The sequence below is a fragment of the Oratosquilla oratoria genome, unplaced genomic scaffold (assembly GCF_046742065.1).
Source record: "Oratosquilla oratoria isolate Oo_2021 unplaced genomic scaffold, ASM4674206v1 SCAFFOLD47, whole genome shotgun sequence".
In the NCBI taxonomy this organism is placed as follows: Eukaryota; Metazoa; Arthropoda; class Malacostraca; order Stomatopoda; family Squillidae; genus Oratosquilla; species Oratosquilla oratoria.
In genome coordinates, this window is record NW_027467711.1 from 2,916,006 (window position 1) to 2,934,173 (window position 18,168).

The following is an 18,168-nucleotide window of genomic DNA, read 5'->3' on the forward strand; positions in this document are numbered from 1 at the left end:
TGAAGATCTTCCACGCAGCCTCGTTAGAGTTGACATATCTGGCCTCTTGATAATTTTTAACCTCGTTGACGACTCGGTTGTCTTCTTCTCCCGTCGTCTTTGTGAACAACACCTTGTCCGACCCCTTGTTCACGTACTTTGTGACGTAGGCTATAGCCTTTATAGAATTGGAACATTCGACGTTGATGTGTGCATCGTATTTTATACAAAGATAAGGGTTGTAAGGGACAACCCAAGTATTGTCTACGGTAACGGGGCCGTCCTTCAGCTTCAATTTGAAGGAGTTACCTCCTTCTCCTATGGAACGTCTGACGTACTCGGGATAACCGCTGTTTCCAAAGAGCAGCTCATTTCTGCACGTCTTGGGGAATCCTTTGCCACACTGCCCGGGTTTCTTGCTCTTTACTTGGCAACACAGTTGTGACTCGTCATAACCCTTGCAGGGTCCGTGTATCATGCACCGAGTGACGGTGTCGTAGAGCCTCGGCTCCTTTTCCTTGTCGGGTATCTCGGCTCTTATGACTTGCTCTACAGTATCCGCGGTGACGCGAACAGCCATCCACAATAGTATGTGGGCGTGCGGCAAGCCGCGTTTCTGCCATTCTACACTATAGAGATAAGCTTTGACGGCCCCGAAGGCCTTTTTGTGTATCAGGTCGTCCATTAGGCTATCCAGCTTCAGCTTGAAGATCCTGCTCATAAGATCCGGCCTGTCGGCCCCTTGGGTCCCTGGTCCGCCAAATTTCTTCACCACCTCTAACACCTCCGGCCATCTAGGGTTCATAGTGAAGGTTATGAAGTAGTCGGGCGACCCGTAGGCCGTAACGTAGGCCAGGGCATCCTGTTGGCGCACTTTCATGTATCTGGGCCCTCCAACAAACGACGGTGAGAGCACTATGCGTTGCCCGACACCACTTTTGTCGGCAGAGCTCAGCACGTCGGCCCTCTCCTTGCGCATGCCGGAGTGTTGGTGCTCAAAATAACACAACCGGCTAGACTCGATTTTTACGTAGTTATCGACCACAAACTGCTGGAACAACCGACGGCATTTTGTGATGTGGTTGAAGATCCCTTCTCTCTCCATGTAAAGGGCCGAGTAGTACATGAGCGCAGTCAGTCTTTTGGCGGAGCCATTCTTTTCCATATTCAAGCTGTAACCTTTGTCTCCGTTGGGGATCAACATGGGATACTGGAAGAGATCGTAGAAGTAGTTGGTAGAGCTAATCATCTTGATGGCATATTTCGAATCGGGCAGAGGCGACGCTATTCTGACCTTCAAAGTATCGGTATCTGGACCCAGGTTGACTATCGCCCCTACTTGGCAGGAAGCCGTCGGTAGATGGTAGACGCCCTTGTGTTCCCTGGTGGAGATGTTTTCTGCTGTCTTAAGAGTGATGGTAACGTCTGGCAAAGAGCTGTGCTGAGTAACGTAAGCCTGGACCAGCTTCGCTGACGTCTCCGCCTCTTTGAGGATTTCCCTCAGCGCAGCGTTGTTGTTAACCAAATACGTGTATAACAGCTCTATAATTCCCTCATTCCTTCGGTATTGTTCGTCCTCGCGTTTCCTACGCTTAGACGTCTCGGGACTCTCGCCGTCTTTATTTCTGTAGGTAAACCTGTTGCAGCGTAGTTTTAATTGCTGTTCCTTGTCGTGGTAGAAGTACAAATCCAGGAAATTTACTGCAGATTTCCAAAACGTTTTCCTTGACGTTGGATCTTTGAGACCCAAACGACTGCTGTCGTCTTCCGTAATCATCAAGTTAGGCTTCATGCCACCCAGACGGTGGTAAATTTTACCCTGGATTTTGTAGAAGATTGCAGACTCTCTTTTGTCCTCCAAGGTCCCCGAGGACGCAAAGGACGTAAAAGAGAAGATACTGTTAAACCCTACGATGTTATCAAGAAAGTGGATCGACAGTTTGGAGGAACCGTCGTAGAAGCCTTTGATGTTATCGCCCAGGGGTGACAACTCGTATATTGCCTTGGGTGTTTTTCCTCCGTTACAACATAACGTCTTTCGTTCTCTCTTGAAGAGTAACGCTTGGCAGTGCTTGCATCTATAGGCGCCCATCTCGCCTACCGAGTGCTGAGGCACCTTGGCTTCGCTGGTTTCAGAGATGTAACCGCAAAACGTGCTGAGCATTCGCTCTTTCATCTCTAGGAACACGGGTTTCTTACTGCGTTCTTCACGCGCTTCGCGCACACTGGCTATTCTTTCTAGGACTCCAGCACGAACTTCTTCGTCCTCGGACGGTTTGGGAATGATGGCACAGGAGAGAAAACCGCCAGCGGGAATCTTTGCACGCAATCTCATGAGCTTGATTTCATTCTTAATATCTCTAGACATCTTGACTTCTTTAGTTATTTCAGCTTTTGTCCGCTTGGGGCGCCTTTGTCTAACTTCACGGTTTTGAGCCTTGAGCTCTTTGAGGCTTTGCCTTTGCTCTGCTAGTGTGTCACCAGCAGGTGCGGCGGCGGAGACAATTTTCTCCGTTTCCATGTCTGCAGACGTGACAGGATGTTGCTCTTCTATTATGGTTTGAGGAGAGGGACTACTCTCAAACTCCTCGAGCTTCGCTCTGGCAGGTCCCGCAGTTTGTTCTTGCTCTTCTTCTCCTTCTTCGACAATCATGGGAACGCTTTCTTCTTCCTTTTTTGGCTCGGGAGCTCGTTTTCGAGCTGTTTTTATGGCGTAGGCTTTCGCCTTTTGAATGCGTTTTTGTGTCCCTAAACTCGTACAGAGATAGTGTTTCTGGTAGTCTGTGTGATCAGACCTACCTCCGTTTTTGGTGAAGTTCTTATAGCCAGCGAGGTAGTGTTTGATGAAACTTTCTACCCTTTCTTCGGAAATCTCTCCACTATAGGGCTCCAAGGAATCAAGCAAACCTTCGTCGTAGACGTAATTTTTCTGTTCTTTCAGGAGCTCGTTAAAGGCTATCGCCTTTCTCTGGAATAACTTTATCTCCTCTTTTACTTGAAACTTCTTTGTTTGGCTGTCGTCATAGAGGCTAGGAAACTTCTCCTTATGTTCACTTTTTAGAGCTTTAGTCTTCTCGTTGTTTAACTCCTTCTTGTCGAGCTTCTTCTTCTCCGTTACCCATTTCCAGAAATGGCGATACCTTTGGACTGCCAATTTTGAAGTAGCTCTGGCCATTCCTCTTCCCTCGAATCAACCGGAACGCCGTAGAAAGTCGGTTTTGTTGGTGGCATAATTTCAGATTTGTTTCAGGCATGTTCACAAAAAACCCTCACAGCCTATGATCGAGTACAGCGCTCCTTCGGGTGTAATCCTTTTTACCGTGAAACGGCGTAAGGGCCCATTAAATTTTTTTTAATATGATATATATTATATATATATATTTGTGTATATATATATTTGTGTATATATATATTTGTGTATATATATATATATAATATATATATGTGGATATATATATGTATATACATATGTATATATATATGTGTATATACATATATATATATATACAGGTAGTTCTCGTTATATGCGAGGGTTCCGTTCCGCGGACCCCCCGCATATAACGAATTCGCATATATCGAACTATTGAACCTATGGGAAAAAGGGGGATACGTTCTCAACTCGGATTGATTTTTTTTTGTTTTTTTTTCTCTTTTCTTTTCTTTTTACATATTTTATTTTGGCAAAGGGCTTACATACTGCATCTCATATATGTTTACATACATTTTAGCACAAGGCAATGGATTAGGGGCTGAGTGGTGCAGGCTCATCGGGGTCTTCTTCATCATGTGAAGTTTGTAACAATGCTTCAGGAGAGAAAACCTCATGTGAAGATGACCCCGGTAGGTGCAGCGACATCTCAGAGCTGGCAGATGAGGTCGGGACAGGGGTTGAATGGAGAGGTGTAGGAGTTCCTGATGGCGTGGGTGACCTCAAGAAGGATGTAATCTTGGTCTGCTTGGCAGCGTTTTGTTTTTGAAGGTATAACTCCTTGTAGGGAGCAATTAGATGCTCCAAGCCCCTGCTAGAGAGTTGGTTTCTTTCCAAGCTATGATCCATGTCCATGGCAAACTGAGATAAATTTTCAGCCATCTGAAAAAATTCAGCCAAGGTTTTTCTTGACATTTCCTTCACGTGTAAGTGAACATCTTCCTTGTCTTCATCTTCCTCTTCTGCCTGCTGCTCTTTGGAGAGTTCTATGAGGTCTTCCACCGACATAGGCTCTTGATGTGAAAGGATTAGCTCCATCACATCATCGGTATTCATGTCTGAAAAACCTTCTCCTGTCACTTTATGTCCTAATTCTGCACACTCTTGCAAAGTGGCATGCAGTGGGGATGTAAATCCTCGGAAATCATTGACAGCATCTTGCCAAAGATTCTTCCACGAACCATTTTTTTTAGGTCAAATCGCATATCTTCGAATATATCCCCGCACATATCGAAAAGTGGTGCAAATTCTTGAATCGCATATACGCGAATTCGCATATATCGAAGTCGCATATATCGAGAACTACCTGTATATATATATATATATATATATACATGTATATATGTATATGTATATATATATATACATATATACATATATATACATATATATATATATATACATATATATATATATACATATATATATACACATATACATATATATGTATATATATACATATATATAAATGTATATATATATACATGTATGTATATATATATATACATATATATATATATGTATATATATATATACGTGTGTATATATATGTATATAATATATATATATATATATATATATATATATACATGTATATGTATATATATATATGTATATATATATATATGTATATATATATGTTATATATATATGTATATATATACACATACATATACCAAGGCTTTTTCCCCCATACAAGGGAGGTAGCCAAAAAGGAAAAGGCATAAAATCATTCCCACCCATTCCATCCCTGAATACACTCCACACCCCTCCACCCTCCCTCTCATCTTGGCACCTCCTGGATGACGGGTCATCCCTGCACCTTGTCCACTGCCCTGGGTCAGAAGCAGTGTCGTAAGACACAGCACATGCACAGCAAGGCCGCTTCATTAAATCGGGGACTACCCTCTCAGTGTATATATATATATATATATATATATATATATATATATATATATATATATACATACATATATATATATGCAAAGTAGACCACTTGGAAAAAGAAACTAACAAAGCAGAGCTCTTTCGTATATTACATCTTCAGTGCACTGAAGATGTAATATACGAAAGCGCTCTGCTTCGTTAGTTTCTTTTTCCAAGTGGTTTACTTTGCATAAGTGAACACACGTACCCGTGTTCTTATTAGCATCATATATATGTATATATATATGTATATGTATGTATGTATATATATATATATATATATATATATATATATATAAATAAACACCGACTTCAACAGCTGTTTTTGGCAGTAGACTATATAGGGAGGAAAAATCTCTTGAATTTATGATAAAAATGAAAGTTTGTTAAGAAAAAAATTACTTAAACTGACAGCCTTAATACGAATACAGGAAAATTACGGTTAGGGAAAATAATTGATTACAGGAAATATGTATAGCACTAGTATATTCTCGTGTCGACTGACAAACACACACTCCTATATTGGATTGTATGTCAATTCTAGCTTCTCTTAATCTTCATTTCAACTATCTCCCTTGAAGCTCTGTTCTGTGTGGCCTTGTCTCCAAGGACAAAAAGACTGGTTACTATCAACAAAATACTGTAATACTGTTTACTGAAATGGTAATGTTCTTATTAGCTAACTTGGCTGACGGCCATTTCTACAAGAGCAGCGAGGGAATACTACCTGTCAATATTATTTTCTACAAGCGTAGAGGGAACTTGTTTGTTATAAGACATATCCAAGTTTTCTGGGACATTCTCCTAGGCGAATCACCTGCGCAAAAATAATCATATAATTTTGTGCAGATGCGCTCGAACGATTTCTCAAGCATTTACAGTGACCTGCAAGACGAATACAACATGAAACCCGAAGACATTTTGAGGGACTTCAGGGATTTTGACCGAAGAGTAAGAGCCTTTGTGAGCGCGTGCACAGTTATGGAGCTAATGGTCCTCCTTGGATTCTTCAACGAAAGGATTGGACTGCTCCTTGCACAGAAAGGAAAAAAATCAGGATACCTATGGAACCGACCAAAGCATCTTACGGAGCCTTATCATCGTCGGAATCGTTTTGGATGAAATTAAAAGGTCCATGATGCATCCTAGGAAACGAAAGTTTTCAGAGTTGAAAGAAGAAACTTCACGAACTACAGAGAAACTAAAAGTTTCTCTTAATTTTGAATCACTGATGAGATGGAAAGAAGTTCGTCACCTCGGAAGAGGCGGGTTTGCTACAGTCAAGCTCGTAAAGGACGTTTCTTCTGGCTTTCTTTGTGCCAAGAAAACCATCAGGATTGATAATATTGAGCGGCAGCTCGAGGAAATAAAAATTCACAGAGAACTGGAACATAAGAACGGCGTAGCCTTCCTGGGCAGAATCGGCTCGAAAGGAGTCTCAGAGAGAAGAGCGAGGTTATATTTTAAGCAACTCATCGAAGGAGTCAAGTATATACACTCCAGAAATATTGTGCACAGAGATTTGAAACCGGATAATCTCTTTCTAAGCAAGAATGATGATCTTAAAATTGGAGACTTCGGGCTTGCTGGCGAGTTCGTCAAAGGCAAGTACTGACAAGAATCTGCGGGACTTCAGCCTACATCACCCCCGAAGTCTTCAGAAGACAATATTTGGGAGAGCCCAACGATGTGTGGGCCTGCGGCATTGTGCTCTTCAGACTCGTAACTGGTCAAAATCCGTGGAAGATCCCTCAAACAAAGGACACGAACTTCGCGATCTGGTCGTATTCGACCGAAGAAATCGGAAAGGGAAAACCATGGAAATCAATTCCAGGAAGAATTGATCGCCTTATCGACAGAATTATAGTTTCAAATCCCGATGAAAGAGCGACTATCTGCGAAATTGAGCAAAACTCGTGGATTCTTGGCTAATGGAAGAAATTTTATATTTAAGAAAAAGTAACTACAATAAATTCAAAAATAGAAATTCAAATCATTGCCTAATACATTTGGCATGGCTTTGTCTGTAGCCCTTAAATATTGGGGTTTCCCCTCAGCTGAATAAGATTGTCCCTTCGCCGCTAGAAATACAAATATGAATTGCTTTGTCATTCAACAAAGTTAAAAAAAAAAAAAAATAGAGAAGTGTTCGAGTGCCACAGTGTAAGAATTTATCGAAAATTTGTTTAGTGGTGTGGTGAACACGTGAACTGTTAGGACAAAATTGTTGAATGACACTTCAGCTTGTGTGTTTATATTTCAATGTTTGCCCTCTCTCTCACTCTCTCTTTATTACTCTCTATACAAAGCGAATATGTGTGTGGCTATTGGCTGTTGTGTGTTCATATGTGAAGCCGGTGTTTATCTATAAGCTTGATGTTGATTTTAACTTGGTGCCTTTACCCTTTTGGTGAGATATACGAGTAGAAGACATTACGAGATGTTGCGATTGAGTCGTCATATTAACGTTGCGTAACGTAACGTAGAGTAATGTAACATGAACTAATTTGACCTATCATCACCTCACTTAATCCTACATTACCAAATTTAACCTACACGTAACTTGAACCTCACCTCACCTAATCTATTCTTAGTAACCTCACCTAATCTAACCTAACCTACCGTCACCTGACCTAACATAACCTAATCTAACCTAACCTATCCTAATCTAACCTAAACTAACCTAACCTCACTTCGCCAAACTTAACTTGTATATAAACTACTTGGACATTGGTATTATTAGTGTTGTTAATAAGTTTGCGGACGACAGTAAGGACGCCAAATCAGGCCAGGAGAAGACATCGGGAAACTGTAGAAAGATCTTGACAAATTGTTCATATGGTCAGCGAAATGGCAAAAGGATTTCACTATCTCACAGTACAATGTGTTAAACGCAGGTTTACACCACCCACAACGTAGATATAGCTTAGATAACACATTTTTAGAGAAAAGTGTATGAGAGAGAGACTTAGGAGCGTTTGTGACTCCTAAGATTAAATCCATGAAACAGTGCATTAGCGCCAGGAATAGAGCTAAGAGGGCATTAGGCTTCACTGCAAAGACGGTTACTAATAAAAGTGCAGAGGTAGTTATGGAACTTTATCTGGCGTTAGAACAATCCTTGGGTATGCGAGTTTTGGTCTCCGTCCTATGGAATGGATATAAATTCATTAGAATCAGTACAGAGGAGAACGACGAAAATGATACACGGGCTCAGAAATATGAGGATAGGCTTAGGCACCTTAATTGACACTGTCTGGAAAGACGCAGAGTGCGGTGTTATCTAATAGAGGTATTGAAATGGACGAGGTTGATGCCGGCAAAGCAGATCTCGTTGTAATGGATTTAAATTGGACAATTTTAGATTTAAAAAGGAAATAGGAAGAGCTGGTTTACCAATAGAGTGGTAAACGAATGGAATTGACTTATATTGAGCGGTGAAACTGTAGGTTGTTTTAAGAAAGGATTAGACAGCTTTGTTCATGGGAATGACAGGTGGTAATGGACATGGAACTGCCTAGTGTAGGCCTTATGTTCTCTTGCAATCTCCTTCATTCTTATGTTTTGTAACCTAACCTAACCTGTCGAAATCTAATTGACCTAACCTAATCTTACCTAACCTAATCTAACCTAACTTAACCAATCCAAACCTAACCTATCCTAATTTAGCCTAATCTAACCCAATAGAATTTGACCTAACCTACTGTAATCTAACCTTTAGTCGTTCAGTAATGTACAGGTACACCCAACCAACGCACCCCCTCACATATATATATGTATATATATGTATATATATATATATATATATTATACATATATATATATAATTACTATTAAGAAGATGACTGCAAGCTCACCGTAATAATGGAGCCATTCACCAGCATTTTGTTGATGCCCACGATAAGAAGCCGCCCCTAGTAGATCTCATAAGAGACACAACGATCAACCACCAAGATAACAATTGTGGAAGTTTGGTAGTAGCTGAGGGAGTGAGCATCGCTTTACAAAAGCCTGTTTTAAATGTACAGATATCATCTGATTATGTCCTCCCCTCCAGTAGAAAATATAGGCCTCTACGGGACACAAGCTCACATGGCGATTGTGTCTAGACTACCAGGACAGAATCCCACATCGGGAGGTTGTCCCGGTTGCCCTTTCCGTCTTAATAGAGGAGACAGATTCCCACATTACAAGTTACCTCTCCCTGCCGTTTTTACTCGACCTTATAGACCCTTGTTTGTCTTTATGTAGTGTATTACCATTGCATTTGTAATGGTTGGAACAGCTGTCGGTAAAATGGATCAACATTCTGAAGCCTTTGACTATTTCCTACTGAGTTTGAATTATGAAGAAAAATGGAAATACATAGAGTTAGACATTTTCTTTTAAAATCATTGACGCCACTTGTGCTTCAGCATTTAACAGAAATAGTTTACGAGAAAGACTTTGCCCAAAATGTATATACACACACATACACACACACACTTCAACGAACGGACGGCTTAGAAGACGTTCTGAAGAAAATTGAAGTTTTGTGGACACCAACGCAAAGAGAAGTGCCTATTGTATTTACAGGGTGGGGGGAAATTGCTCGTGGGGTGGTAGGAAAGTAGGGAAAGAGGAGAAGGGGAGGGATTACTGAGGGAAATGGAAGGAAATGAGGAAGGAGTAGACTTGGCCCAGGCAGACAGGCGAAAGGTAAACAAACAGCCCCCCGACGACGATGAAATGTCTAATAAAAATGTAAAGATTAGAAGTATAGATAAGAGCAATACAGTAGAAAGTGATGAGAATATATTCCAGGGATTTAAAGAGGGTGGGGGGGACAAGACTAGAAGAGAAGGTCGATAAGATGATCGAGGACTTGGAGCGTAGGTTCGGTCATGTTACCAATATTATACGGAGGGTTGAAAAATTGGAAGAACTAGAGAAGGCGAACAAAAACTTAACTGATGAAATAGAAAACCTGAAAAGACAGTTAAAAGAAGTAAAGGTGGAGAATGAGGAATTGAAGAGGAATAGTAAAGAAAACAGAGAGGGATGGAAGTCGATAAAAGAAAACAGTAAAGTTGCATTTACTGATATAATTAAACAGCAAATGAGAGAACAAACTGAAGACTCGGTTATTAAAATGATGAGACAGAAGGAGAATATAGTAAGAGACTTAGCTGACAAAAAGAAATGTATAATTATATTAGGAATGGAAGAGAAACATAACCCAGATAGAACTTCAAGAACCAATGAGGAAAATGAAAAAGTAAGCAGTTTACTAAAATTAGTTCAGGAAGATGAAGGAAATTGAGGAAAAATTCAGACTCGGAAAGTATAGTACAGATAAGACCAGACCAATTAAGATTAAATTCAGGTCACAAACGACGGCAGAGAATATCTTATCCAAAACAGGGAAACTAGCAACAAGTGAACAATATAAAAAGGTATGGATAAAAAGGGAAATGAATAAAGAGGAAAGAGAGGAAGAAAAGCAGAAAAGACTTGAAGCTAAGAAAAAAAACGAGAGCAGAACGGAGTCAGAGAAAGAGAGATTCTATTGGAGAGTAGTGAATATGAAACTAAGGCAGTTCGACATACAAGAGAAAAACAAAAGGGAAACAGTGAACACAATGGAAGTGACAGAAAACTAAGAGTGTCTTACACAAATATAGATGGATTAATAACAGGATTGAATGAGCTGAATGATTATTTAAAAGAAAAAGAACCGGACATAATGGGAATTGTAGAAACAAAATTAAAAGGCCCACTACCACCCAACAGTGTAGGACAGGATGCATATAATTATTGGATTAAAAACAGAGAGAAAAAGCAAGGGGGTGGAGTTATGTTCCTAAGAAGGATATAAACGTGAAGGGTGTCATATATGGAAAGAATACAGTAAGAGATGATTATGATAGAAGTGGAAGACAGAGGTAAAAAGAGCAGAAAATTTGTGATAAATTATGTGCCTCCGAAAACAGCCTCATGGGAGGAGAGTGAACATAAAAGTATGTTAGAGGACACAAAGATAACATTAAATAAAATAATGGAAGATGGAGGAAGAACAGTTATAATGGGCGACTTTAATTGCAAAGAAATCTGCTGGGAAGAAATGACAGTAAAAGGTGGAGACGGCTCATGGGGAAACGCTCTACTTGAGATGATTACTGACCATACAATGACACAATGGATACAGGAGAACACCAGGTCTAGAAATGAAGAACCATCGAGACTAGACTTAATAATTACATCTGAACCTAGAATAGTGGACAAGATTGAATATGAAATACCAATAAGTAAAAGTGACCGCATATTGATTCAACTGGAACTTAATGAAGAAAAATATATCAAAAGAAATGAGCAATATAGAAAAGGAAGAATGATGTATGAAAAAACAAACTTTGATAAAATAAGAGAACTCTTTCAACAAGAAAACTGGGAAGAAATATACAAAGAAGAAACAACAGTGGAAGAGAAATGGAATATTTTGACAAAAAATTACAAAAAAGGAGTGGAAAAGTATGTCCCAAGACAAAAACAAGAAAAAGAATATGTAAAATGGTACAACAAAAGTTGTAGGGAGCTAAAAGACAAAAGAGACAAAGCCTGGACCAGATGGAAAAAAGACAGAAGACCTGAAAAATGGAAAATATATACCGGTTATAGAAATGAATATGTACAAACGTGCAGAGAGGAAAAGAGAAAATATGAAAAAGATGTCATAGAAAAGTGTAAAGATCAACCAAAACTATTCTACAGATTTGTAAACAATAAACTGAAAAACAAACAAGACTTGAAGAAATTAAGACAAGAGGGAGTTGAATACACTGAGGAAATGGAAATGGCGGATTTTTGAACAAACATTTTAAATCAGTGTTTACAAGGGAGAACATAGAACCTGAAGAGATTGAATGGAAAGAGAAAGTCCCCCCTATGGAAGAAATAGAAGTAACAAAGAATGAAATATTGACACACTTAAGTAATCTTGATGTCAGAAAATCGCATGGACCAGATGATATAGAAACAGGATTATGAAGGAATGCAGGAATGAACTGGCAGACAAAATACATAGCATACTAAACAGTTCCTTAAAAGAAGGAAAAGTTCCAGAAGATTGTAAAAAAGCAAATATAGTACCTATATATAAAGGAGGAAATAAAGAAGAACCTACAAACTATAGACCAGTCTCTCTAACAAGTACAATAGCAAAAATTTGTGAGAGAATTATCAAAAGTAGATGGGTAAAATATTTAGAAAAAAAAAACAAAGTGTTAAATCCAAGGCAATTTGGATTCAGACAAGGACGATCATGCGTCACCAATTTAATATGTTTCTATTCAAGGCTAATAGATATAATAGAAGAAAGAGATGGATGGGCGGACTGTGCATTTCTAGACCAAAAGAAAGCTTTTGACAAAGTACCACATAAGAAGTTGCTTAAGAAATTAGAATATGAAGGAGGAATACAAGGTAAATTGCTAAATTGGATGGAAGACTTTTTGCAAGAAAGACAAATGAGAGTAGTGATAAGAGACCAGCACTCAAAATGGAATGAAGTAATAAGCGGTGTCCCGCAGGGAACAGTTCTGGCCCCAATAATGTTTGCTATATATATTAATGATATGGATGAAGGAATTGAAAGCTATATGAGCTTCTTTGCAGATGATGCAAAACTACTGAAAAGAGTGAAAACTGAAGAAGATTGTGAATCACTACAGAGAGATCTAAATAAAGTACAAGAATGGAGTAGGAAGTGGGAGATGGAGTTCAATACAAAAAAGTGTAGTATAATGGAATTTGGAAAAAGCAAAAACAGAATAACAGGATCATATAATTTGGGAGAAGAAGGAATAAAAAAAGTAGAAAATGAGAAGGACCTGGGAGTCATTGTTATGAATAATATGTCACCTGAGAAACATATAAATAAGATTTTTGGAGAAACTTATAATTTAATAAGAACAATCAAAGTGGCATTTACATACCTGGATGAAGAAATGGTGAGGAAAATCCTAATCACCCTGATAAGACCAAGATTGGAATATGCAGCAACGATATGGTCACCAAGTACAAAAAAATGTATAAAAAAAACTTGAAAGAATACAAAGAGCAATTACAAAATTGGCACCAACACTCTCAAAACTATCATATGAAGAGAGACTACAAAAACTTAAACTACAGACACTAGAGCAAAGAAGAGAGAGAGGAGATTTGATAGCTATTTACAGAATCATGAAAGGCATAGAAATTACAGATAGAGAGAATCTGATAAAATGGGATGACAGAAATACAAGAGGACACGGAAAGAAAATAAAAAAAGACAGCTATAGAAGAGATTTGAAAAAGAACAGCTTTCCTCACAGAGTAATAGACAGTTGGAACAAGTTAGATGAGAAAGTGGTGTGTGCAAAAACAATACATGAATTTAAAAATAGTTTAGATAAAATGAGATATGAAGACGGGACACCACGAGCATAGCTCCCCTTCCCGTAAAATACAACTAGGTAAATACAACTAGGTAAATACACACACACACATACACACACACACACACACATATATATATGTGTGTGTGTGTGTGTGTGTGTGTGTATGCAGTATGGAGTATGGTTAACATACATTCAATCAGAGTATGGTGCTACACCGTTGGGTGTACATGTTTTTTTGTTTTGCATTTGTGTTGCACATTTCATTAATGTGTTGGTGCATCTTGTGTCAAAACCGAGAAAGGACGTACTATGAGGAGTGGTGGTTCATTAGGAAACTATGGAAAAGAAACTACTCTGTATCATGTTGATCATTGTTTATCACATCAAACCTCCCGTTTGTTCTCTTATCCCTTTCTTGTCCCTTTTTCTTCTGTGTTTTTCTTTCTCTTTTTTCTCTCTCCATTCTCTCTCTCTCTCTCTCTCTCTCTCTCTCTCCCTCCCTTACCCCCTCTATATCTCTATCTCTCGATCTTGTTTGATTATCCTATTAATATAATCAGTATAAGACATATGTGAAAGATAAAACAGGAAGGTATACAAAAAGATGTCGAAACAGGTAGAAACTCTACATCTTTTTCAAGAAGGAAAGAAACGAAAATATCTACAACTCTTTTCAAAGGAAGAAGAAAAGAACAAGAATTGCGGAGGAACCAAGAAGAGTGTTGGTGTTTTCTCAGTCAGATCAAAGAAATGCCGAGAGAGAGAGAGAAACAGACAGAGAGAGAGAGAGAGAGAGAGAGAGAGAGAAACAGACACAGAGAGAGAGAGAGAGAGAGAGAGAAACAGACAGAGAGAGAGAGAGAGAGAAACAGACAGAGAGAGAGAGAGAAAAAAACAGACAGAGAGAGAGAATGGACGATGATGATTCAAGAACTCCCGGGATCAGTCTGCACCGGAAGGATCCTGCGGAAACAAAATATTCCGCAAAGGAATAATTATTATCTCATCGAGTAAGACAGCAGATGAGGTCAATATGTATAAGAAAATGAGCTTCTGGACACGTAATATTGTTCACGTTTAGTATCTGGGATCAAAGACGTCGAAGAATTTCATAAGAATCCCGTGTAGACAAACAAAAATGCGTTTTTCTTATCAAGACTAAACCTATCAAACGCTTTTTTCAGGTACACATATAAATCAAAATCTCTTTACATGCTACCAAAGCGTCGTGTAATTGTTTTTCCACCAGTCCAGTTTAAAGTGAAAGAAGTTGTATCTAAATTGATCAAAATAGAATAATATATGGACTTTCCGTCACCAAGAGGACGTTTTGCTAAATTTTCAAAATCACAACATCTCCAGTATGGGATCCTAATGAAAGCATATAATACCGCCTGATATTAGCCAGGTCAAGTCATGTAAACAAGGTCATTATGATAAATAGTTCACTATTAACCAAACCATACTTCTCTCTCTGTCTCTCTCCCTCTCTTTCTCTCTCTCTCTCTCTCTATATATATATATAGATATATAGATATATATATGTATATATATCTAAACAGAAATGTAGTAGCTCATTTGTAAATGACAAACAGGAACCCACAGTCGGAAAAAATAAACTTCGAATAAAGAAGAATCCTATATTTCGGCTATCAACTGTAGCCCTCTTCAGGAAAGTACATAGGGCAGAGTACAGAGGGGACTTATAATCGACAGAGAAGAAGAGATGTGGACAGATGACCTCATTCAGGCGCGGGGCAAACTGGGGTGGCGGAGGAGGGAGGGTGTAAGGAGAGGGGGGGGTTGTAAGGTCCGTACCAACTTGTTAACTGCTGCGCGTGAAATGATGTCAGTTGTCCACTGCCCTTTAGAAATATTAATATTAGGGCATTCCTCAATCAATGCTGATTCGACTATTTTCCTCCTGAAACCGCAGTGTGACTTGAACACTAATCTGGCCTTACCCTAGTCGAAAGAATGATTCTTATTTTTGACATGAAGAAATACAGCCGAATTTTCTTGCCCATACCTAATTGACCTTTTATGTTCTGCCAATCTAGTGTTCAAGTCTCTCCCGGTTTGACCCAAGTAAACCAAATCACAATCTTTGCAGGGCAAACAATAAACACCAGGTGACTCAACTTCCTTCGGTTTTTGTTGAACGTTCACAATTTGCTTAAGCACGGTGTTAGGATAGTGATAGGCAATAATGAGACGTTCATGAGGAAACAACTTAGTAGAAGAACTGATGGTATTATTGAATGGAATTTTTAAAATGACCTTAAAGGAGCGGTGAAAACTTGAGGAGACGGACGTTTTAAAATGGTTGGCCCTAGCCTTACTGAGGGCTTGGTCCAGAAACCAAGGTGGATAAGCCAACTTCTCAAGTTGACATTTGATCCCCTCAATCTCATGGTCCAGAAATTGAGGCAGTGGACACCTGACATCATTTCACGCGCAGCAGTGAACAAGTTGGTACGGACCTTACAACCCCCCCTCTCCTTACACCCTCTCCTCACCACCTCCCTCCGCCGCCACCCCAGTTTGCCCCGCACCTGAGTGAGGTCATCTGTCCACATCTCTTCTTCTCTGTAACTTATAAGTCCCCTCTGTACGTACTCTGCCCTATGTACTTTTCTGAAGAGGGCTACATTTGATAACCGAAATATAGGATTCTTCTTTATTCGAAGTTTATTTTCTCCGACTATGGGTTCCTGTGTGTCATATGTGTATATATATATATATATATATATATATATATATATATATATATATATATATATATATATATATATTTGTATATATATATATATATCTATATCTATATATATATATATATATATATATATATTTGTGTGTATATATATATATATATATATATATATATATATATATAAAAGGTGATCATTCATAGACCATGCCTACTATGACAGAATATCACTAGATGATCTTTCTTCACGTAGAAGAATTTTTTTTTTTAAAGAATAAAAACAAAAAAATAAGAAATAAATATTATGCTCATGACAATACCCATCTCCACCTCATGGTAGCATAGTAATCCGCATATTCATAAAATCTCGTTGATATTTCGATCGAAAGTAATCTGATTGGATGCATTGTGGAACCGTAGTGAGACTTTTTTTTTCAGCTGAGGGGAAATCCCTGCTCGAAAACTTTTTTCCAAAAGTTATTGGAAAATGCTCTGCTTTCTAAATCTCTTGAGTTTTCTAGACTGAATATGACGCATATCTAAGTTTCATCGTCTCCGCTGACAATAATGCAATCTTGGAACTTAGTTCTGAGCTTGACATATCTTTGAGAACTTTTTTTTTTATCTTTGCTATACATTTTTGTGTGTCCTTTTTATTTACAAGTATGGCTGTCTGGAGCTTTTCTTGATACTTTGCCCTCTAGTAAATCCTTCAAGAAATTGGTTGCTTTCTTTATGAAATAGAAATTATTTCTATTGATTTTCCAATTACAGGAAAGAATGACTTTGGAATCCTTTTGCATTCTATGCGCCGATGCAGTCAGAAGCTTCATTGAGGGGTGAAGAAGGTCTCTGGATAATCCAATTTCAGTGCTGTCATAATCATTATATGATTTATTTCCTTTGGCACTTCTATACTCCTGGATCTGCGTCTCGATCCTTGTCTTCATAATCTCCTTCTGAAACGCCTCTTTTTTGGGGCTTTCTTATTCGCCATCTCGGGGCGTCTTCCCTACCTCACCTTAGTTTAATTTCTCTTGAAAACTTTAGCCGTTTCAAGATCAAACTCCATATTGAAATTATCCTCGGAGTTGCAGCCGGAGTGACCCGTTAACCACGGGTGAGAGAGTATGCCGCGAAGCGAGGGGCGGTTCCACGGATCGATTGCAAAGCAGCGCATTATAAGATCGCGACAGAGGTTGGGTACGCTACTGGGAAAGTCTGGACTGGCCTACATTATGGATTGGTTGGTGCGGAACGCGTTATAGTGACACACAAGATAGAATAGGAGCGTGCCCAGGCTCCAGACGGTTGCGGGGACGTGAAGGTATTCATTACCCTTTATATACTCCGGAGGGCAATAAATTCGGGTGCCGCCCGTGATTTTCCCTTTGTAGCCTGTGATTCGTTCGCCACAACCAAAGTCGATCAGTTTGATGTCAAACTTTCCTGTGCTGGCGTTCCTAAAGAGAAGCACATTATGGGGCTTAATATCTTTATGCGATACCCCGGCTTCTAGGCATCCTTCTACTGTTAGGACAATCTTCCTGAACAGTGTCTTGACCTCGGTCATGGGCAGCTCTCTCCCGCTCCTGATGTAATCGACGAAGGAAACAGCTGATGGTATAAGCTCCATTACCATGTAAAAGCTGTCCTTGGTAGTGAAGCAGTCGTATAATTTGATTACATCAGGAACTTTCTGTACTCTCTGTAAAAGAGCGGCCTCTCTTGGGACCTTCTTCCTATGGCACCGTCCCCAAAAAAGCACACGAGCCATAGGGATCTTCTTGATGGCAACCTCAAGGCCATCAGCGACTCTTGTGGCTCGGAAGACGCAGCCAAAGCCTCCTTTGCCGAGCTGCTCGTGTATCTCGAAATCGCTCAGCTTCATGGCTCCCAACAGGTTCAGTGTCCTTGTGCGTCCCACG

The 18,168-nt window shown here is 39.3% G+C and overlaps 1 protein-coding gene across 1 annotated transcript; it reads left to right on the forward strand.

The window, feature by feature from the left end:
* Positions 1–6,251: 6,251 nt before the first annotated feature.
* Positions 6,252–17,076, forward strand: LOC143023416 (uncharacterized). Its single transcript, XM_076181938.1, has 3 exons — positions 6,252–6,717; positions 9,171–9,251; positions 17,015–17,076. The coding sequence occupies exons 1-3, from the start codon at positions 6,252–6,254 to the stop codon at positions 17,074–17,076; spliced, it is 609 nt and encodes a 202-aa protein (XP_076038053.1).
* Positions 17,077–18,168: the final 1,092 nt, after the last annotated feature.

Bases quoted from the DNA above. Each gene is read 5' to 3' on its own strand.
- LOC143023416 (XM_076181938.1), top strand. From the start codon at position 6,252: ATGCATCCTAGGAAACGAAAGTTTTCAGAGTTGAAAGAAGAAACTTCA. The intron at 6,718-9,170 runs GCAAGTACTGAC...CCTCCCCTCCAG, and splicing joins TGCTGGCGAGTTCGTCAAAG to TAGAAAATATAGGCCTCTAC. The intron at 9,252-17,014 runs GTTGTCCCGGTT...TTCCAATTACAG, and splicing joins ACAGAATCCCACATCGGGAG to GAAAGAATGACTTTGGAATC.